Source organism: Pseudochaenichthys georgianus, chromosome 3, assembly GCF_902827115.2.
Source record: "Pseudochaenichthys georgianus chromosome 3, fPseGeo1.2, whole genome shotgun sequence".
Taxonomy (NCBI): domain Eukaryota; kingdom Metazoa; phylum Chordata; class Actinopteri; order Perciformes; family Channichthyidae; genus Pseudochaenichthys; species Pseudochaenichthys georgianus.
Genome location: NC_047505.1, coordinates 15,766,982 through 15,789,571, shown reverse-complemented (window position 1 = coordinate 15,789,571; position 22,590 = coordinate 15,766,982). Strand labels below are relative to the sequence as shown.

General features: G+C 40.4%; 1 protein-coding gene across 3 annotated transcripts; it reads left to right on the top strand.

Annotated features, from left to right (window-relative positions):
• The first annotated feature begins 948 nt into the window (after nt 1-948).
• Nucleotides 949-21,913, top strand: LOC117461488 (homeobox-containing protein 1-like). Of its 3 annotated transcripts, none has more exons than XM_034103398.2 (10): nt 949-1,199; nt 6,909-7,412; nt 9,573-9,658; nt 9,761-9,871; nt 11,586-11,742; nt 12,179-12,261; nt 12,691-12,786; nt 13,071-13,159; nt 13,367-13,450; nt 15,566-21,913. In XM_034103398.2, the coding sequence occupies exons 2-10, from the start codon at nt 6,910-6,912 to the stop codon at nt 15,866-15,868; spliced, it is 1,512 nt and encodes a 503-aa protein (XP_033959289.1). In that variant the 5' UTR covers nt 949-1,199; nt 6,909; the 3' UTR covers nt 15,869-21,913. The 3 variants fall into 3 exon arrangements, with proteins under 3 accessions (XP_033959289.1, XP_033959282.1, XP_033959273.1); XM_034103391.2 differs by having other exon boundaries at nt 13,068-13,159; XM_034103382.2 differs by having other exon boundaries at nt 13,065-13,159.
• Nucleotides 21,914-22,590: the final 677 nt, after the last annotated feature.

Genomic DNA, 22,590 nt, shown 5'->3' with positions numbered 1-22,590 from the left:
ATTTAAAATGATTCACTTTTAACTAATGTCATGCTTGTTTCGTTGCTTGAGAAGCTTGTGGAAATAGTGTAGGTTTGTTTTAGTACAGTTTTAGGGAAACAAAAGTTAGGGGGGCAGCTGGGGGGGCAAGGCTCTACAGTGGGGGGGGCAGCTGCCCCCCCCCCCCTTTCCCCCCGTAGATCCGCCCCTGAAGGACATGCAGTATAGCCGGTAATAGTTTGCTATTAACACTTTTCCTTACATGCGGCAGTGGTTATCAGGACCTACAACACTGCAGGTTGATAATTGTATTCCTAAAGTCTCCCGGGTGTTAATTTGTCACTGATTCAACAACTACAGTGCAAATCAGCAGGACTCTGTGTGATGAGCACTTGTGTCGCTGATAGGATCTATACATAGTCACAAGTAGGATAACTGCCACTGTGCTTTTTGTTCTGAGTGCTGCCATTTACGAGAATGTTTTAAGTTAGTAATGTTCATGAATAAAAACTGGGATCTTGTGGTTTTAATTACTCAAATGTCAGGAGAAATGCTGCATCCACCTCTGTCTGGTTCCATGTTTCCAGCATTTCTCCTGCATTACTTGCACATTGGTCAATTGCAACATTCTCTTGCACTATTTTATTTATATTCTGTTGTATGTCTTATTTTATGTATTTATGTTGCACTGTTGAAGGGGCATGGGACTTCAGATTGTCCTTGCCATAACTACACTGTAGCTACTGTGCATATGACAGTCAAACCTTTGTATGTTTTTACTGTTGCATTGTGGCCTGTAATTAATATGGTTGGTGAGAGAACTAACTGTTTTTAACCCCCTGAGACATAAGCACATAACACAAAACATGTCATATTACAATGTCCTAGAATGCCACCTCCCCTTTTCGACAGAGTTAAATCAACACCTCTCAGAAAGATGTATGAATATCATATGTAACCAGTCGGGCATAATGAACTGGCACCTCTGTGTACTGTAAGTTCTGTAAACTGCGACTCCCGTCGTTCCTTGCGTCATTGTGTCAACATGGCGCCTGTCTGCAGGACAAAAGGCGAATCTGTCTGACGGCGGATTGAAACCCAATTAGAAACAGAGGAGACATTTTGGGAAAACTGTCAGCGTCCTTGAGCCCTGGCGCCCCGAGGCTATAGATATATGGTTAAACAAACATCTGCGGAGGCTCTGAGACTGGAATATTAAGGTAAGGAAAGTCCTGCAGCTCCAACTACTGCTGTCTTCAAACGGTCCTGCTGGCCCGATGCATTTCCTTCTCTCTGTGCGGTGATAACTGAAAACTCCTTAAAAACGCCGCTGTGCCGCAGCGTTATACTTGGCGGTTAATGTTAAAACCAACTAAACTGATATTAACGGTGTTGTCTGAATCAGACAGAGTCAGCCTCTTATTCGGCATGCACATAGTTCACCAATAAACAGTTAAACAAACACAATGTCAACTTTTCCAGGTGGTCTACCGCGATGCACAGTGTGCTTTAGTAGAGATGATTACGGTTAACAGCCACGACAGGCGAACACGCTAAATTAACTATTTATGTGGTGCTTTGAATGAATTTGCTTGTATGACATGTGCCGAATTGAGTAGTTGTCCTTCAGTAAACATTAACTGTCTTAAGACACGCTCTGTCGCAAATTATTATTTTCCTAGAATCAGGGCAACATGAACATGTATATTTTCCTATGTGATTTGGCGTGAAAGTAAAATCCCTTCGATAGAACACAATGCAGCGGGGCTACCTTATCATCGGGACTACTACAGTGTAGTATGTGGGAACAGAAAACAGCGGTTCTTTTTCGGTTAAATGTTGGGTTTCCGATGGAAGTTACAAAGTTGCCTTACTGTAATTAAAAGACTTCTGTCTATTTGCTAAGCTGGCACATGTCTGTAAACCAGGAGACAGTTCAACGCTATGCCACGTCTGGTGGTTAGGATCTTAGGTCACTGGGTTCAGGAATAGTAATGCAAGTTACCATTAACCTGTTAGAATTTACTAAATAGTTACCCTTCAAGTCCTACAGCAAACTTGACACACCTTTAAAAACTGAAAAAGGGAGATACTGGTCTTGCCTAGTGTGAAGTTTGTTTTGAAGGAGGACAAAGCCTCACCTACAGTTTTGTTTCATTATGTATTACAATGTAACCATCCTCTAATCCACTGGGAGGTCAGAGGTCAGGTCAAGTTCAGCACCTGAAGCTGTGAGGCATTCAGTGTATTCCTCAATGACAGTATTTCAGTTAAACTGTGACTCTGGTTGTGGCTTAAGTGTGTGTTTGTGTGTGTATTCCCTGTGTGCCCACACTGCTATACGTCCTGCTGTTGCTGCTTAGCAGAGATCCCTGAAGGAATTGTGCCAGTCAGCACTATTTGATTACTAGTGCTGCCTCTATCCCTACTTGCACACTTTCGCTATTGCAGCCACATGGTCACAAATGTTGAATCCTCATTCCCAAAAAAATAGGATTACATTTAAACTGATCCAGTAGCCACCATGCAACAACAATACAACGTACGTTTCCTGTGCTGTTATTATTTGCTGTTGAGAAAAGATGAATTTTGGCTATTGTCTGCAGGCATGATAAGGAAGTGAAAGTGATGTTGGCCTCATGACATAACACTGAATTTAATAAGTTCTTACAATACTAGCACCTAATTTAAAGGAAGGATTGTTTCTCTAGACTGACTTTCCAAATTCCATTGTTTTCCCCTGGGGTGTGATTTAATCATTTATTTAAAAATATGTCCAAATATTTAATTATACTTGTTCATGCACTCAAAGGTGTAAGTAAAACATAATATCTTTAAATTAGGGCTAACGCGTCAACGCAATTTTTTTTTTAACTCCACTAATTATTTGAACGCGATTAACGCATGTGTATTTTTTTTCCTCGGCCACCCCGTAGTTTAAAATACCATCTACAAGCTGATGCTGACAGCCCCGCTCCTGCTGCCCGCTTGTGGCAGACCACACTTCCACGCTCACCGGCAGGCACCGACTGGCCATCGGGAGGACCGGGAGGGTGTGTGTATGTGTGGCCCGAGCGAGCGAGAGAGAGACCTTACGTGCATTGTTGTTGTTAGCATCTGGTGCTAGCTAGCTGCGCTAACGGATATAAGGAGCTGTTTAAATGAAAACAGAGGAGCGACATTTCACCGACAACTGCGCCGAACACTTGACTTTATGCAGGAAGCCAGACAGTGGGACATTGTACGAAAAGTCAGCACACTCAGCACGGATAGTGCGCAACATGATTGCAGCGTCCACGCAGCTCCCATTTGAGCATATGCCTTGAGTTGCACATAGCTCCAACGATCCATCACACACACACACACACACACACACACACACACACACACACACACACACACACACACACACACACACACACACACACACACACACACACACACACACACACACACACATACATACCATGTATACATCACTTCAGGGGACATTACATTGACTTACATGCATTTCCTGTAGACTTAACCTAACCCTTACCCTTAACCTAACCCTAACCCTTACCCTTAACCTAACCAAGTCTTCACCCTAAAATTAATGATTCCCCTCATGGGGACCTCCATTTTGTCCCCATAAGGGAGGCGAGTCCCCACACGTGACTATGTAAACAGATTTAGGTCCCCACAAGTAATGCTAGACCACACACACACACACACACACACACACACACACACACACACACACACACACACACACACACACACACACACACACACACACACACACACACACACACACACACACACACACACACACACACACACACACACACACACACACACACACTTTGTATTGTATTATTGTATGAGAGAGGTTCCAGGTTGAATTGAGGCCAATATTTGTAATGTTCAGAGGTTGTTGTGTTTAATAGTCATGAGTATATTTGTCATTGTTCAAATGATAAACATTAGCATAAAGCATATTTGTCCACTCATATGTTGATAAGAGTATTAAAAACTTGAAAATATTCCTCTAAGGTACATTTAGAACAGATAAAAAATGTGCGATTAATTTGTGATTAATCGCGATTAACTATGGACAATCATGCGATTAAATATTTTAATCGACTGACAGCCCTACTTTAAATAAAAGTCACTCTTTTGTAGTGTTTTCCATTTTTGCTTGACCTAATCTTAGTTGACAAACAGGTATGGATATTTAAAGGGGCCCTATTAATGCTACTTTGTAGATTAATATTTATATTGTGTGCCTCTACTGTTACATGTTTACATGCTTTAATGTTCAAAAAGGTCTTTTTTTTCTCACACTGCCTATGCTACCCCTTTTTTTTTTTACATCTGTCTGAAACCAGAGCCCACCTGCTCTGATTGGTTAGCTGGAGAGATGTCCCAGCCCTTAGCTTAGCCTATCACATACAATGTGTTGGAGCGCTAGCCAATAGAAGCGCAAGTGTTACGTAGTGATGTCACTATGTTACTGAAGTAAACAAAGGACTACAAACTAGGCATTTCAGGCGGGGGGGGGGGGGGGGTGGCATGCACAAAAGCCTATACCACAAACAACAGGAAAGAGAGAGCCCAAACAAGCATAGTAGGGCCTCTTTAAGGCTATAATATAAGAAGCTTAAATATTCCTGCTGCCTTTCAGAATATCTGGTGAGTTTTACCTTTCCCCTTTTTGAAATGTTATTGGAGATGTTAAGAAATGCCGTAGAGAGCAGGTGTCTGTGGAGTTAAACCCGTTCTTGTCACCACTCTGAGCTTTAATGGGAACTGCTTCAGTGCATTTTCTACAAGCCACTTATCCCTTTGGTCATTCTAAATTCTGGTACATTTGTTGTTGTCTTGTTGGACTTTGCACAGTGCATGTAGAGCAAAACTAAACATGACTGAGCCACCTCAGGTCTTAGAGCGTCGTTTAAAAGCTGGGTTAATTCAAAGTGATCTGGTCAGGCACCTCTGTGGCTGAGGGGTTAAGGTGCCGACCTTGAAGAAAAGAACCCTCGACTAGCATCCAGCTGCCGGGGACCTTTGTTCTTTCTTTCTGAGATCCCGGTCATATCTCTGTAATCTGTCCATCTTTACATGTTTAATGTTAAGTTGATATCCTATATGTTCTGTTTCCTTGCATGCTCCATTTTGGTCAGAGAATGTTGCATTAACCGCAGATACTTTGAGAGTGTGTTACAACAAGGAACAAGTTCAGATGCTCGGCTGTATAATCTGTAATTATAATAGTTTTGTTAAGAATTGCAATAACGAGGGAAGATTGAAAAGAAGACTTGATCAATGCTAGAATAAAATAGTCGTTCATAAATGTGCAACAATTAATGAAAGCATTTATGAATAAAAAAGACAGTTATTGTGAAATAGAATTGGTTGAAAATGATCATTGAGCAGTCCTGTATGGATCCTATCAGTCTAGCTAGCTATATATACAATGAGTCATCCTCTGCAGCAGTCAGAGAAAATATGGAGCTTGGCTGCCGGAGATGTAAATGTTATTTGGCATTTTTCCAAGAAACACACATATACACACACACACACACACACACACACACACACAACTCACCCTCACCCTCCTTCTCTATATAAGTGTCGACATGTCTGCTGACTTTGATTCTCTGCTGTGGCCTGTTTTTCTTCTCTGCATCTGAGAAAGCATAGAGACAGATGTGTTATCTCATTTTTCCGTTTTATCTCCCTCTCTCCCTCTCTCTCGGTTTCAGTCGCTGTTACTGTGACAGAAATCAGTGCACAATCAAAAGTATGTGACATATCAAAATAATAACTCGAGCCACATTGAGGTGGGCATGTGTTTCGTTTGAGAACATACCACGGACACTACGTTATTTGGGGAACATGATATGATTATTGGGGTAGGAAATGCATTCACTGTGTTAAAAGCCTTATTTCATCCAGAAGAAAAGCATTTCATATCTGGATAGCAGCTGCTGAGCTTTGATGACTAACTGTGTGTGTGTGTGTGTGTGTGTGTGTGTGTGTGTGTGTGTGTGTGTGTGTGTGTGTGTGTGTGTGTGTGTGTGTGTGTGTGTGTGTGTGTGTGTGTGTGTGTGTGTGTGTGTGTGTGTGTGTGTGTGTGTGTGTGTGTGTGTGTGTGTGTGTGTGTGTGTGTGTGTGTGTGTGTGTGTGTGTGTGTGTGTGTGTGTGTGTGTGTGTGTGTGTAAATCTGCCGGCAGGAAGCTAAGGGACGTGACTTTTCTTCCATTGTATTCTCTGATTGTCTCATGCATGGGGATGTTAGGCTCAGTGGGTACAGAAATGTCATTACCTCCCTTAAAATGTTTCAATTAATCGAAAGTAGAAAACGTAGAGGTTATTTCAGTACACCAGGCTTCCTGTTGAACAATATGTGTGGCCACAGGCTGTGTGCTATAGCCACTCAATGTATTTTTGCATTCTTTAGTTTATTTATTTTAGTTTTCTTTGTCATTGGTTGAGTTCACCTTTGCTGCGTTGAACTCAAATTGTGTCCCAATGATGCACAAAAAACAAAGCATGCTGGACGTGATGTTGTAACGTATAATTTAATGAGGTACTATGAAGCTTTTGTTTGTTGTATCTCACAATCAATGTTAAGCTGACGTAAACTGCATCGTGAAAAAAGGTGACCAAAAATGGCCACCATATTTTCAGTTTCGGCAAGCAAGACTATGCCCTTCTTAAAGGTTAGTTTTGAGCCCTTAGGTCCTATTTATACGGGTACATTATAAGAACAATGCTCCATGAATTTTTTTTCTTGAGAATTATACTTAGTTTATATTACATAAAAAAGAGAGACAGTGAAATTGTGTATAGAATTCTTCTGTTTGCAGAGAAATACTGCTGTGTGTAGTAAAGCAAAGTATAATTTTACTTTACTAATAATGCTCTTGTGATTCTTCCTCCAGGATGTTCCAGCAGTGTGAGGAGCCTCGTTTCACCATCGAGCAGATCGACCTCCTCCAGAGGCTCCGGAGGACGGGCATCACTCGGGCGGAGGTCCTCCACGCCCTGGACACCCTGGACCACCTGGAGCGGCAACATGGACACAAGCTCACCCACAAAGCTCCCTACATGCCTGCCTCGTCTTCCTTGTCCTCTTCCAGTGCCGTCGTCGCCTCTTCCTCCATGTCTTCCATCGCCACCCAGACAAATTTCCCCAACAGCCGACTCACACTGTCGCCCAGTACCAACTTCGACACAACCTCCCCGCCTCTACCCATTCCAGTAGCCTCACCCGTCGCCATGGCAATAGTAGTCCAGAACGGCCTGGTGGCGGTCACCAATGGGAAGCTGTCCCCGCCCCGGTTTCCTCTCGCTCTAGTCAGTGGCTGCGTGACGGCGCCGGGATACGGGTTTGAGACCAGTGAGGAGGACATGGATGTAGATGACAAGGTGGAGGACTTGATGAGGTAAGGCACCATTGCAGATGTATGGGTGTACAGTCTAGGGGTCGACCGATTATCGGCCTGGCCGATTATCGAGACCGATATTCCGCATTTTACAGATTATCGGTATCGGCCTTTTCTTTATCAAATTGCCGATACAACTTTGGCTCTGATGCGGCCATTTCTCTGGCTGCAGTCACCACTGTTCCCGCCCACAGCGCTATCTGATAGGCTATTACTGAAGTGTCAATCAACACTGAAGATTTTCCGGGCTGCAGCCAGCCAGAGAGGCGGGACCTTCTCAGATTACAGGCAGGTGCGAAGAACGCAGACACAGACAGAGGCAAGCAGCAACAGTGAGCGGCGTTTCGAAGGTAAATCAGTTGAAAGCCGAAGTTCAATAAACATCCCAATCCCCTATGCTGAAGTTGCAAAAACACCACGATCTTATGATCCAATTCTATCAGTTTCCCAGTTACAAAGGGACCGGGGTGGGGGTGGGGGGGCGTCTCGCAGCAGAGAAACTGTGACGCGCTGGGACGACTGGGACACCAAGATTTTCTGATTTACTGCAAATGTATATCGGTTCCAAATATCGGTTTCCTTGATTACTAATAATCGGTATCGGCCTTGAAAAAGCCATATCGGTCGATCCCTAGTACAGTCAGCAGATAAATGATATCAGATCTGTTTTGAGACAGTGTCCCCTTTTTATATTTAGTCCAACAAAGTAATGACAAGTGGTGTCAATTTTGTCAGCTATTTTTTATTTAGTCCTGTGTTAAAATGACCTTGTTCATTTTTTTTTATATTTAGTCAACATATATATATTTTTAAGACTAAGTTCTGGATATTTTGTAGTAATAGTATTCTCTTTTTGATCAACAATTTATTTTTTATTTTGGATGCCCTACATTCTACAATTGAGTCCAAGCTGACTAAATATCATCACAGTTATCGCCTTGTTTAAGTTAGGGGAAACAATGTGTTTGACCAGCTTATTTACCTTTTTTAAACAAAAGATCTCATTCATTTTTCAACTGTAGAATGTCCTGCCAGTGTATTTCTTTGGTGCATAAACTTGATTGTCCTAGGCAACTCGATCCCTCATGGATTTGCAGTATTTCCCTTGACTGCCAGGAATCCCCTGCTTGTTTCGCTGGCTGAATTTAAGAGAGGCAGAACTTCAATATATGTTTTGTTTTAGAACCCACTGATAGCTGGTTGCCTTGAAACGTTCGAATAGCTTGCAGATATCTCATCAAGGTGTCCCATTTCAGTTGATTAGGTCTTTTACTCTTCTGTGTTTTAACAGTTTAAACGGTGAATAAACTGAAATTGATATACAGCAGAAAGAAGGTCCTAAGCTTAGCAATTCAGCTTTAATGTCTAATTATTTCCTAATACAAATATTGTAATGTGTTGTTATGTGCTTACGTACTTACTTGTTCTTACTCTTTATTTTTTTGTATCGGTCTTTTATTTTTATTATTTATTATTTATTTTATTTTTTGATCTAAAATGGAGCGATTATTTCAAACCCAATTTCCGGGATTTATAAAGTAATCAGTTTCTGATGCAAACAACATGGCGGTGAAAAAGTCTGCTTGTAGCTCTCACTCGATCTAAATGTGATCCAAGGATAAATGCCTACACACACTCACACATATAGCACTGTACACACACACACACACACACACACACACACACACACACACACACACACACACACACACACACACACACACACACACACACACACACACACACACACACACACACACACACACACACACACACACACACACACACACACACACACACACACACACACACACACACACACACACACACACACACACACACACACACACGTACGTGTCGTGTCTCTCATCTGTAGTCTGCAGTGAGACAGGAGCAAGCAGAGTGGTATTGATTTGAGGGCGTGTGAAGATGAAATCATGCCAGAAAGCAGAGCCTGTAATAGCAGGATGGGCCTCTGATTCCGGCACATATTCAGCTCAACAGCTGCTGCCATTTACATACTGTGTGTATATAGGGCAGATTTACAGCTGGTTTCAGTATAGTGACTGTTATCTTGTGCCATATGTGTAATGTCAGCCTGCCAGAGATGTAAACATTTATTGTACTTGGTAAACAGTAGATTCCCATGTCTGCTCACAGGAGGGACAGTGCTGTGATCAAAGAAGAGATTAAGTCTTTCCTGGCCAACAGGCGGATCTCCCAGGCCGTGGTCGCTCAGGTAACGGGTGAGTATCGCCTTCACCCGGATCTCAAACGGGCCAATTGAATCACATAGAGTTGTCATGCCAGCATTCGATACAGATGTGGCTCCGTTCCTCTTCCTCCAGGGATCAGTCAGAGCCGGATCTCCCACTGGCTGCTGCAGCAGGGCTCGGACCTCAGCGAGCAGAAGAAACGAGCCTTCTTCCGTTGGTACCAGCTGGAGAAGAGCAACCCCGGTAACACAGCCCGCACCATCACACCTGCACTGGAAACACTGAAGCGTTTACTTGTACTACTACTTTTAAAAGTATTATGTCAACAAATGTCACATAACTGTATGAGTTTAGTTGAAAGAAATAATATTGATTTGAAGTTTTTATTCAAACTTAAAGGTGGGGTAGGTAAGGTTGAGAAACCGGCTCGAGATACACTTTTTGTTATATTCCATGGAATGCTCTTAACATCCCGATAGCAATGAATATCTGAAGTGCTTTGACAAAAAATCCATAAAAAAATGTAATCTGTGGAAGCCGTAGCGCTGTAAAAAGCACATCCAATCATCTGAGCCGGCCCGGCTAAAGTAACTGGATGGCCTACCTGCCTGTCAGCCTTCCATCTGTGCACAAACTTATCTCGTGCCCTCATTGGTCATGTGCGCGTTCGTGTGTGTTGGAGGAGGGGCTCTGTGAGGAAGTGGCAGATTTTTTCCGGCAGTGTATTTTCAAATTCTAGCGCACTCGAGCTGGTTTCTCCAAAATTACCTACCCCACCTTTAATAGTATTGCTTTCAACTAACCTCATACAGTTTTATGAAATCTTAACCAGCTCCACTGAATGCTTGACTTCAACAACCCCTTAGAGTTTCTGAACACTCACTGACAAATCTGAAACGTTGACTTTAATTCAATTTATTATGTTAAAATATTTCACATAACTGTATTAGGTTAGTTGAAAGCAATAATGTTACATTTAATTAAAAAAACGTAAGGTTCAACTTAATATAATTAGACTAACCTAATACAGTTTTGTGAAATTTGTTGACGTAATCCATTTAATTGAAGTCAACGTTTCCGTTTTTTCAGGGCTGACTTCGAAAAAATCTGAGCTTTCCGACTACCACACAATAGGGAGAGCTGTGTATCTGCTGAAAACACGTTGTCATTGCATATTGTCAAAGTCTCCTTCAGTAGGACCCTGTACTGTACCTTAGCTCATTGGTATTCATAGCTGTGATGTCTTCATGTACTCAGGTGAAGCCAAGTTTATGGGTATTTGGAAAGTTACAGATTTGATATAAGTTGTAATCAAAAGTCTTCGGGTAGTCTGCTTTTTTATGGGCATTTCGAGAATCCCCCTGGGGACAGAAGTAAAGACAGCAGTTTTCCTGTGATTGAACAATAAGTGGTCTGTATTAAGTGGAGAGCAACACAGAGGAATGTACGATCAAATTAGATTAAATCCAGACTAAAGACTTTTCTTTTTGCCGCTGCTTTTAATTGAACTATTTACATCTTAAACTGCACTGTAACTTTTCTTTTAATGTTTCTTTTATTATCTTTTCTTTTTAATGACTGATTTTAAATGCCATTTTCTTAATGTCTTTCGTGTTTTGTAAAGCACTTTGAATTGCCTTGTGTTGAAAGGTGCTATATAAATAAACTTGCATTGCCTTGCCTTCGATCAGCACAGACTACTTATCCCGTGTCTCCCCCTGAAGGATGCTCTAATCAGAGTCCCTTGACTTTAATTTGGTTCATGGCTCGATGCTCTTAAATAAATGTCAGGGTGTAATGAATTACTCCAACCTCATGATGAAGTGTACTCGCTAGAGCTACATTGTACATCCAATTCAAAATGTTATTTTCAAGTGATGACTAGAAAATTGTGAATTGGCGAGAAAATGAACAAAAATAAAATGAGACCTTTTATTTGCGCTGTCTGGTATTTCAGGTGCCACTCTTGCCATGCGAGCTGCCCCATTGGCTATGGAGGAGATGATCGACTGGCAGCAAACCCCGCCTCCTTTTGGCTCGGCTCCCGCGGGCTTCCGTCTGCGGCGGGGGAGCCGGTTCACCTGGAGGAAGGAGTGTCTGGCTGTGATGGAGAGGTGAGGGAGGGGTGTACTGTAAAGAATATTACATTGGCTTTTCATTGATCTCTGCCAGGCCTGTTAGGAGATTAAGCGTTTAGTCTGCGTGTGCCTTGAACTGTCTTCCTGTCCGGAGCTATCAGTCTGTCTTCCTGTGCTGGACCTATCAGCCTTACATTTTTTGTGAAAATGTAAGATTGTATATTTAAGGACCTCGCCTAATTGCAGTGATTCACAACTTTAGAAAGAACCTAACCTGTTTTATTGACTGTTCTACACCGACATTGCTGCTGACTCTCATTGTTCTCCCACTCTACTGTGTGTGTGTGTGTGTGTGTGTGTGTGTGTGTGTGTGTGTGTGTGTGTGTGTGTGTGTGTGTGTGTGTGTGTGTGTGTGTGTGTGTGTGTGTGTGTGTGTGTGTGTGTGTGTGTGTGTGTGTGTGTGTGTGCACAGCTACTTCATTGATAATCAGTACCCTGATGAGGCGAAGAGAGAGGAGATTGCCACCGCCTGCAACGCAGTCATTCTGAAACCAGGTAGGTAGAAACAGCGCTTTATGACGTTGGATTCTCTTTCTAGACGTTGACTAAAGAGATCCTCCACAGTACTTTGCTAGATATAATAAATACAAATGCTTGGTTATCATAATGCATTTACTTTTAGCACCTTGGTAGTAGGCATCTAGCTCTTGTATCGGTAGCAGCTTTTACTGGAGGAAAGAGTGAGGGTTAATAGTTTCGCACATAACTGTTCATAAGCTCCTTTCATAAGCCCTTCATGTGAATGAGTAATTGGTCATGTAGCTAGAAAAGGGAAGGTAACTAGAGGAGCCACATCATGACAGACATGCAACTTAAATATTTTGCAGAAGCATTGTGTCTTTGACCATTGCCTGGAAGCTACTTTATGATCAACATTCACAGAGGGAGACTTCAGTTGTGTATTTGTGTGTGTGTGTTTGACAGGAAAGAAGCTGTCTGATTTGGAGAGGGTAACTTCTCTAAAGGTCTACAACTGGTTTGCCAATCGGCGTAAAGACATCAAGAGGCGCGCCAACATTGGTAATGTCTATCTCTATTTTGTTGCTGCGTTATTGTTAGGATGACAGGTTATTGAGTTGTTTGCAATCTACAAACGCAAATCCTACCTTTAACATGAAGCATATGCTTAGAAAATCATTGTTGTTTATCTCTTTTAATAACCATGTCACATCTAATCTAAAGTCAAATTAATTTGGGAATGTTCTTAATGAGCAATTCCTTCATTCTTACCTGACCCTGCATCTGAGTGTGTTGTTGTCTGAGGTCGATATGCTATGATGAGGTTTGGGTTTTTGAAGAAGCAGCCATCTTGGAGAGCCATGGCATCGAGGTCCAGAGTCCAGGCGGTCAGTCCAACAGCGATGAGGTGGACGGCAACGACTTCCCCGACCAGGTAAACCACACGTCAATGAGTCATGATGATCATTCACTGAGCCGCTCAGAGGTATGGAACTGTGAACATACAGCCGGGCTCAGTGAAGTTACACAGTGTAACCGTGTTTAAATACACATTGAGTCACATAGTAACCGTATAAGTAACCGGCTGTGAAGAAGCCTTGTTCTTGAGACAGAACATGACGTCTGTGCTGCTCTGTCTCAGGGCTGCGAGGTGTCCTTATTCGACAAGAGAGCTTCAGCCAGGCAGTTCGGATTCAGTCGAGCTGACCTGTCCTCTCCAACCCAGGTACAGCACACACACACACACACACACACACACACACACACACACACACACACACACACACACACACACACACACACACACACACACACACACACACACACACACACACACACACACACACACACACACACACACACACACACACACACACACACACACACACACACACACACACACACACACACACACACACACTGCCTCAAAAGGGCTCTGGCTTCAGATGATTAGATGAGCACCGATTTAAAGATCAAGAACCGAGAACAAAAACGTTCTTCAAACAGTCGCACCAAGTACATGCTCCACCTTCTGAGCGGCACTGTCAACTTTAAAAAAAGGCCCACTTGTACTTATTCAAATGACCTACATGGACACAGCTAGTTAGAAATGGCAGATACAACCCTAATGCTGCGTTCAGACCGGACGTGATGCGAATATTCGCTTCGCTCTAAACGCTCCTATCGCATCGCTCTAGTCGCTCGAGTTTCACCGCGGCTGCCAGCTGTGTTTACTCGCATCATTCAAACAAGACGTTTCTAAATGATGCCGACGTAACAACATACTGATACCGGTTAGTAAAAACCTTGAATTAATGCTTGACAAGTCTGAAGACAAGACGGCAGGCGAAAAACCTTTTAGAATGCTTGTTTTCTGAATGGAGATTGGGTCGACCAGGCTAAGCTAACGTTGTATATGCTCATTCCACACTCACAACAACGGCCTACAGACATAAATAAACCAGCGACTGTATTCACCATGACACAGACAGTCTGTGGTTTGTACTTGTTTAACTTTTGTCCAGTTTCTGAACAGATATGAGGAGCTGTGAGCTCTGTGTGCTAACTGCTAACAGCTAATGGCTGATGTTTTCTGGTTGAACGTCAGTAACAGCAGGCTGAGATCCTCACCGCTGATTGGCTACCGCGAGAACGCGTCACGTGAATTTGACGCTCGAGTTGAAAAAATTGAACTCTCGCGTTTGCACAGTTCAATCGCCTCAATTCGCGCCGCGTCCACCGCTTCATGCTCGCCGTCGGAGCGAATTCGCGTCTGTCCGCGTCTCTGCATTGACTTTACATGTAATCGCGCCGCCCCCATACATCGCATAGCGTCCGGTGTGAACGTATCATAACATGATTAAAGGTGGGGTAGGTAAGTTTCAGAAACCGGCTCGAGATACACTTTTTGTTATATTCCATGGAATGCTCTCAACATCCCGATAGCAATGAATATCTGAAGTGCTTTGACAAAAAATCCATACAAAAATTTCATCAAAATGTGGAAGCCGTAATACTGTAAAAAGCACGCCCGGCTAAACGGATTGGATTGCCGCCCTGTCTGTCAGCCTTCCATCTCGTGCACGCACAAATGTATCTCGTGCCCTCATTGGGCGTGCATTGCGCGTTCATGTGTGTTGGAGGAGGTGCTCTGTAAGGAAGTCTGAAGGAAGGGGCGGATTCTTTTCGGCTGTGTACTTTCAAATGTTAGTGCACTCGAGCCGGTTTCTGAAACGTACCTACCCCACCTTTAAGGGCTTGATTTACCTTCTCGTCTGTGAAACACAAAATGAAATAGTTAACTGTTGGATGAACCTTAGCACTCAGGAATATAAAGGTGTATTTGTTTAACACAAGCAAAGAGATCTGTAAAATGTTTTCTATTAGTAATAAAGTGTATTGTATGAAAATCAAGAGCATCTCTCTTTTTACCACCTCAGTGCTGCTGAAAGATGCACGGCAGCAGCTTCCTGTTTACTTTTTCCTTATTGATATTTTGTATAAGAATAAGATAAGTAAATGTTAAATCAAGTGCTTAAGAAATGTTAAATCTCCCATTTGGTTCCTCCCAGCATGACGAATCGGCTTGCCCAAAGCGAAATATGGAAAATCCCAGATATGTAATTGAATATTAATCATCCGGAGGCAAGAGTCTTTCCATTCTTCAACTTTATCTACCATTAGGAACCTGACGACCTGTGAATTCGGATAGATTTTGAAACACTCTTATAATATCAATAGTGAAGAGACAAATGTATAGAGCCCTTTACACTAAAATCTCGGAATTTAAGAAATAACATCTTTAAAAAATCTACTCATCCTCCCCTCCCCCTCCCCCCAGGTCCCCACGCTGCTCCCCAGCTGGTTCTCCGCTCTGAGCAGAGGAAGCTTGTCAGGACAGAGGGGTACGACTCTGATTGGCCGCTCCTTAGTGTCAGCGGCTGGCCCTCAGGCGGAGGCGTCCAGATTGACAGGCGTGTCCTGGTCCCCCCCCTCCCCCTCCATGCAGGACGAGCCCACGCTGTCCGAGCCCCAGGACCCAATCAGTTTGGAGAAGGCGTCTGTCAATCACAGCAATCAGGTGGAGGGGGCGGGCTGCAGCGGTGGGATCGACATCAAGACGGAAACGCTGGAGGACGACTGAAACGGTCAGCGGACGTTTTAATTGGTCGAATGGAGAAGGATCAGAGGTGTGTTAATATGCAAGCAGATTTTATAGGAATGTAAGAAGTAGAAAAAAATAAAAGACCAAAAGTCGTGTAAACTCCAACCCTGAGATACCTCCCAACCCTACCTCCAACCACCAACCTGCTCTGCTACACTCTTATAGGCATTACTAGTATATTATAATAATGACGAAAAATAACTACTTTTATTTTGCTCCCCAGCTATGGAAGACAAAACATGCCTAAATAAGTCAAATCAAACAGAGAAAGTGAAATAGATTAGGAATGATTTAATTATGTCTCAAATAGTAAATGCACAGTGTGTATTGTTTTTCACGTTATTTCTTTGCTGATTTGTTTTAGGCATTTTAAATCTTCCGTAAAGACTGACTAACAGGAAGTGATGCCATTTCTTTGGAAAGGGCATCACTGCATTTGACACAGTTCAAATCATTTCAGGGTCTTGCACTGTGATCACAACACAACTGAACAGCCTCAAAAGATAAAACACAAGTTATTTTAACTGATGTTGCGCTTTTCATCCCAGTGAATTATGTTTCTTTGATATGGTTCGCTGTTGGCTCCTTCCAATGAGTGAGTCCGCAGAATAAGCAGTATTGTGGAGCTCACAGCAGGCAGGGGCTATTTCGGTGGGCTTAAGATGATTTTGGCTAACACTTTATATTAAGGTACACAAATGAACCATATACTAGTGGTTAATTAACATGCATATTAGCAGTATATTGGCTCTTTATTAGTCATTATAAAACACGTATTAATGCCTTATTCTACATGACCAGATTCTACAAGTAATACGCCATTAGTTGAGAGTTTTTCCTCAATAACATCTAATTAGTGCTTATTTGTTGCAAGGAAGTTGTTGTACATGAGTTGTGGTCTTAATATGCGCTGCCCAATATGGGCCTAATAAGGCAGGAGAACCACAAGAACAGTAATTCTCCCATAATAACACTTAACAAATATGATTTATTCTTATGGAACAACACATGAAACCATAAGTGTTAATTGTGTCTAAACAACTCAAAATGATGTATTTCTATCTAAAAATATGTTCCCTATTCTAAAGTAAAGTCTTGTTCATAACCAATAAGCTAGTAGTTTGACTCTAATTGACCGGAACAGGTTCCCTATTCTAAAGTGGCCTCCTCTTCACACTTTGTAAATACAACTACTGAAATTAACCTCAACAGTACATGAACAAAGTAGGCACACGGTGAAATATCTGTTTTATTAATGAACCACTAAAGAGCGGTTCAGACACACCAAAACATGGCAAGTTTCACCAAGGCTGAGAACACATATGCAGCCTGTACGTTTGAATAAAAACAGATTGTTAACAGAGTGTATTTGTGATCATACTGTGTGACCTGCTTGTATGTTCTTACACACTAGGTGTACTGTTCTCTCTGTGTTGTACTGTCTGAGTGGGAACATAGATTCAACAGCCAGCCGAACTCTTTTGAGAGTGCTCCTTTATTGACTTATTTGCCGTCCACTGACATTCAAACGGAGTGAAACTATACAACATAAGTTATAAGGCACTTAATGATCTCATACATGCAAGTGTAACATACACAGATTAACACATAGGACCGCTAAGTGTAAACAAGGTCAATATAGCTAATGCTAGCTGTGCAATAAGCATGTATACAGGCTAGTATGGCTAATGCTAGCGTGTATGCTAACACATTATCTCATTGTGTTTAAACATCTCCAAATGTCATCACCTCTCTGAACTTCCTCCAACCTCGAAGCCAGCTCACTCAAAATGAATACGTAACAACAAACTATATATACGTCTGCACATGAGCGCACATACATTTCTTTATATTAACTAACACACCGACATCCTTATCGTTTCTTAGCTAATGCATGCTGGATATGAACCACTAACTAACAAGACTTTAACTGTATTATATCTGAGGAAGCCCTCTCGTGGAGTTCCTGTGACCTCTTACCAATGTACTTAACACGGGTACACCTTATAACACAAAAGTGGAAGAAAAGACCATTTGCGCTAATCTACTTCTACTTAAAATGGAACATCATTTTAGGAATATATATATAAAAAACCTCTATAATTAGTTTAACACACATCCTATATATCAGGTGACATTAAAATGAATATACCAGAAATACGCTGTATTAAATTTCTGCTATAACACGTTACTTTATGGGAGAATTACTATTCTTGTGGTACTCCTGCCTTATTAGGCCCATTAAGACCCAAACTCATGTACAACAACTTCCTTACTTGCAACAAATAAGCACTAATTAGAGGGTTATTGAGGAAAAACTCTCAACTAATGGCGTATTACTTGTAGAATAAGGCATTAATAAGTGTTTTATAGTGATTAATAAAGAGCCAATATACTGCTAATATGCATGTTAATTAACAACTAGTTGATGGTTCATTTGTGTGGTTTTAAAAACAGAAAAAAGCAGAAAGAAACTAAATGACTCACTCCTCATTTTGCACCCTGGTATAATAAGTTTAATATAAGGAAGTAAAGAAAGGACAACCTAAATTAAATTACATTTGAGGGGTTAGATTTCCCGCTTCCAAATTCTCAGTAGGTATTTCAAGTTCTCAAAATGTAAAGACAACTGAAGAGGCTTTTTGTTGTTGTAGTGGGTTCGCCACTACTTAGCTTTAATGCGTTAATGTTTTAATTATAATTATACAACTTGAGACATTTATGAAATTGACTAACTTAACTTGAATTTCGACCCTTGAGTTTTTAAAAGGTTTAGAAATTCAAGTTGTTTTTTTTGTCTTTTTTATTTTAATTTAAATTAGGGGTGTGTTCCAATACCCATACAGATCTACTGTTCTGTAAACAAGCATTATATCACAGTGCAAAGTACGTCACATGCGGGACGCCGTAAAATACCAGGATGTGCGTTCTGCGGCCGATTCTGAGATCAGATTTTGCAATTAGAATTTGATCTTATTAGTCCTGACTTTCTTAAGGCCTCTTTGCTTCTACATTAATAACAAATCATTTAAAAAAAAGTTCCTCAACACATAAGCGTTGATGGTAGCTAAAACTGTGTTTAGTGTGAAACTATAAACCCAGATGGCGGATCACTGTGAGACGATCTCTACCAGATCAGTCCGTTGGGAGGTATTACTACAGATTCAAGTGAATACATAAAGTACACGTGTATGTACGTGCACACTCTCATAAGTATATATATATATATATATACACAGTATATCATATCAACTGGGGTATATATATATACTTATCCTGATCCATTTCTATTTACAGTATAATGACATATTAGCTTCAGTCAGTCTTTCATGTTGGTGAGAGGTGAGTGAAGCATTAGCCAAAGTATTACGTTTGAATTGTGTGTTTTTTGAGTGTGTGTGTGATGGATGGAGCTGTGTATTACAGATAGTGTGCTTATCAAAGATGCATCAGATGTGTCAAATTATTGCAAAGAAAATGCATTTCCTTTTTAATTTGTGAAGGTATATCTGTGTTTAGCTGGATATGCCATGTGTTTTAAACACATACTGTCATGTTTTGAATTGTATTTTCATTTGAAATGACACTTTATTGGATCAATATAATGGTGCTGAGAGTGATCAGTATGAATTAATGACGGACGAGAGAGAGAGTAGGAGGAGAAATGAAAGCTCACCGTTCACATTTTAGAGAGGGATTCTCTTGAAAACAAACACAGAAATAAGTGTTTTTTTAAATAGTCTAGTATAATCAAGAATTATTTATCGCAGTACAGCCATTGTAGAATTCTTCGTCTGCATTTTTTCGTCGTCTGCATCCATTCACAGAATTATAAAAAGTCAGGTTCTGCTTGATATAACTTTTGATGTTGCATACCAATACTAATCTGATACCGCCTTTTTTTATTCTTAAGAAAATACTTTTTAGTAATACATTAGTATAAATGCACTTTGCTTAACCTCAGCATCGAGAAAACAATTCTCACACTGAAACAAATATTATATTCTATAGGATAAATCCAAATGGCAACAACATAACTCAGTTATCCAATACTTCTTTTAAATTAAACTTTTAGCAGAATTTTGTGTGGTCAGCACGAAATTCAAAATACAACTAAATATGGAATTATAATTTAAAATACTCAACATATCTGATCCATAATTTAAATTCAGATCATTTCAAAACTTCCAACTAAAGTATGCACTATATCTTTTACATATTTACTTTTGAAATAGTGTCGTTGAAATATGATCTACTATGGCAGTGACACAGGCCTCTTATTGTTTGTGTAAGTGTCGTGAGCGTATACCTTACTCTGTATTGTGACATATTAACATTCCTCACCCGTAAACAAGTAAATAATACTTGCATTTAGGAGGTCAGTTATTAGGTGATCTAGAATATTTCCTTTAAGTCAACACATGACATGTACCGTATGTTTTTAAGTTGAAGTGCCTTAATGATTTGGTGCATGATAAGGACTTCCACAATGGCTGTACATCCTTCACTTTATCAGAGCCAATGCAGTAACAGCAGACCGCTTCCTTTCATCGCCTGGTGCTTTTTTAGGCTAAGTTACTAGTTGAGAGTTAAAAACTCGACACAAATACCTCACGTTACCCCGCTCAGCTATAAGCTAACTCCCCCCCCAGGTTCCTCCACAGCTGCTCCAATGTGAACGTGTAGACTGTGGAGCTGATTTCCAGAGGAGACTAACTGTGACCCGGCTGAAGAAAGGGAAAGTCCTTCTTGAACTCGAGCCAATAAATATAAAGTTTGAAAACAGGGAAAACCCACTCCAGAAAAAAAAAGTATAATTCATAAACTTCAAAATATAGATATAGAAAATGTCCTCTCATCCTGGTAGACTTCTCTTTATCTGATGAGTTCAGATTAAGAGGTTACAATGGTTTGGTGGAATGTGTGTTTATTGTACGGCAGCTCAGCTGTCTTTTGCTTTAAGCGTTTGTAAAACATCATGTTTTCATTTGTCATGCCAAATTAGAAATGGTTTTGATTGTCTTTGAAATCTGCCAAGCAGAAGCCTTCTGACGTGAATCCGTGGGTTCCTTGTAGACAACGTGCTGTTATGAGATTATTTCAGGATTTTAAATCATGTCAGGTGCTGCCTTCGTGGTCCTCTCATTAAGTTGTACTTTGCCGTTCTGAAACAGCAAACTGATGTGAAATGAAATAGAGGTTAAAAGTGTCATTTTAGAGCCAAAAATATGAAGGGAAGAAGAAATGAAAAACAGCAGAGAATTGAAATAAGACCAAAAAAACCTTTTTGTTTATCATTTCCACGTGTCATTCCTAATATCTGGTCTTTGTGTCTGGACTTCATTTCATTTGGCTTTCAGTTTTTGACCCTAAATTGGCTCTGTACTTTAATCTTTGAAAGTGACTCAATTGTAGTAGATTATATAAAGAATAAAAAAACGTTGTTCCTTCCTTAAACGATTTAGAAAGCATATGCTCTTCCAGTTAGATTCAGGCTGCTGATGCACTTTGTTTCTTACAGTACTGTTGTATGTTTTTAGAGCCTTCAGTTGCCTTGCTGTACGGTTTTCTTTTGAAAGGTCAAGCTGACTGCTATTTCAGATCCGACCCGCGGGATTGACTTGGTGGAAATCATTCAAGATATAATGTAGATGTTCCAGTCTAAATGTTCTTTAATCAGCTCATGACTGTCAATATAACTTGATTCAAATGTAAAAAAAGAAAACCTAAAGAGGGGTTTCCATTTCATTTTGCAATAAACAATTCAATAAGTGTACAGAATGAAACTGTCGGACCTCAGCAGGACATTTGTTGTGTCACTTTGATTTGTACCCCCGGGTTCTTTTCTATTTCAAGATTTAGTGCCTTTTTTGGACGGTAGACTGTTCTGTAATTGCGATGTAGAAAATCTACATATGCCTTTTGTTACTTTTTCATCTGTTGGATAAACCTTATTTGTTATTTTTAAGGTGTGTTTTTATTGATATTCTATTTACAAGGGAATAAAATGTGATCTGAGTCAAAGCAGTGTGTCTGTTTTTCTTGTCTGTCTGATGGTGTGTAGCCGTTAAAGTCGACTACACAAATAACTATTTTAGATCTGGTTGAAGTTCATTTTTGTTTTTCTTCTCAAACATGTTATATATTCACAGCTAAAGATTATAGTTTGAAAAACAAATAGCAGAACTTGGAATCAAAAAAGTCTTAGTATACCGTAAAATGTAATTAATTCCTATAGTAAGGTAATTCAAGAACAGTATGCTATAATATTTGTCGTTAAAATACCGATTATAGCATGAAGAAAATAATCACGTCATACAAATTCGTAATTATTATTATTTTTTAAATGTAATTATTGTTAATTATAAATAACGTAGTACTGTATGCACAATAACAAATGATTTTAAGAAATATGTAAATATGTATAGGCCTAGTTTAATATGAAAATAAATCAAAAAAGTGCTATGAACACTTGGTAGAAATAAAGAACAAATACTCTTTAAATCTTGCTTTTTTATTTTTTCTTACCAGATGTTCAGATGATAAAAAAAAAAAAATTATAAATGTATTATAATACATTTTTATTCTTTGGATTGCAGCATAGAATTACATAAAACAATTAAATTAATCAAAACCCAAACTTGTGCTGAGATTTTTCTTTTTATATAAGTCTTAATATGCGCATATATACATATACACAG

Excerpts from the sequence above, each read along its gene's own strand:
- LOC117461488 (XM_034103382.2), top strand. The coding sequence starts at position 6,910 with ATGTTCCAGCAGTGTGAGGAGCCTCGTTTCACCATCGAGCAGATCGAC. Across the intron at positions 11,743-12,178 it reads TGTCTGGCTGTGATGGAGAG|CTACTTCATTGATAATCAGT; the intron begins GTGAGGGAGGGG and ends GTGTGTGCACAG. Across the intron at positions 12,787-13,064 it reads CAAGAGGCGCGCCAACATTG|AAGCAGCCATCTTGGAGAGC; the intron begins GTAATGTCTATC and ends GGGTTTTTGAAG.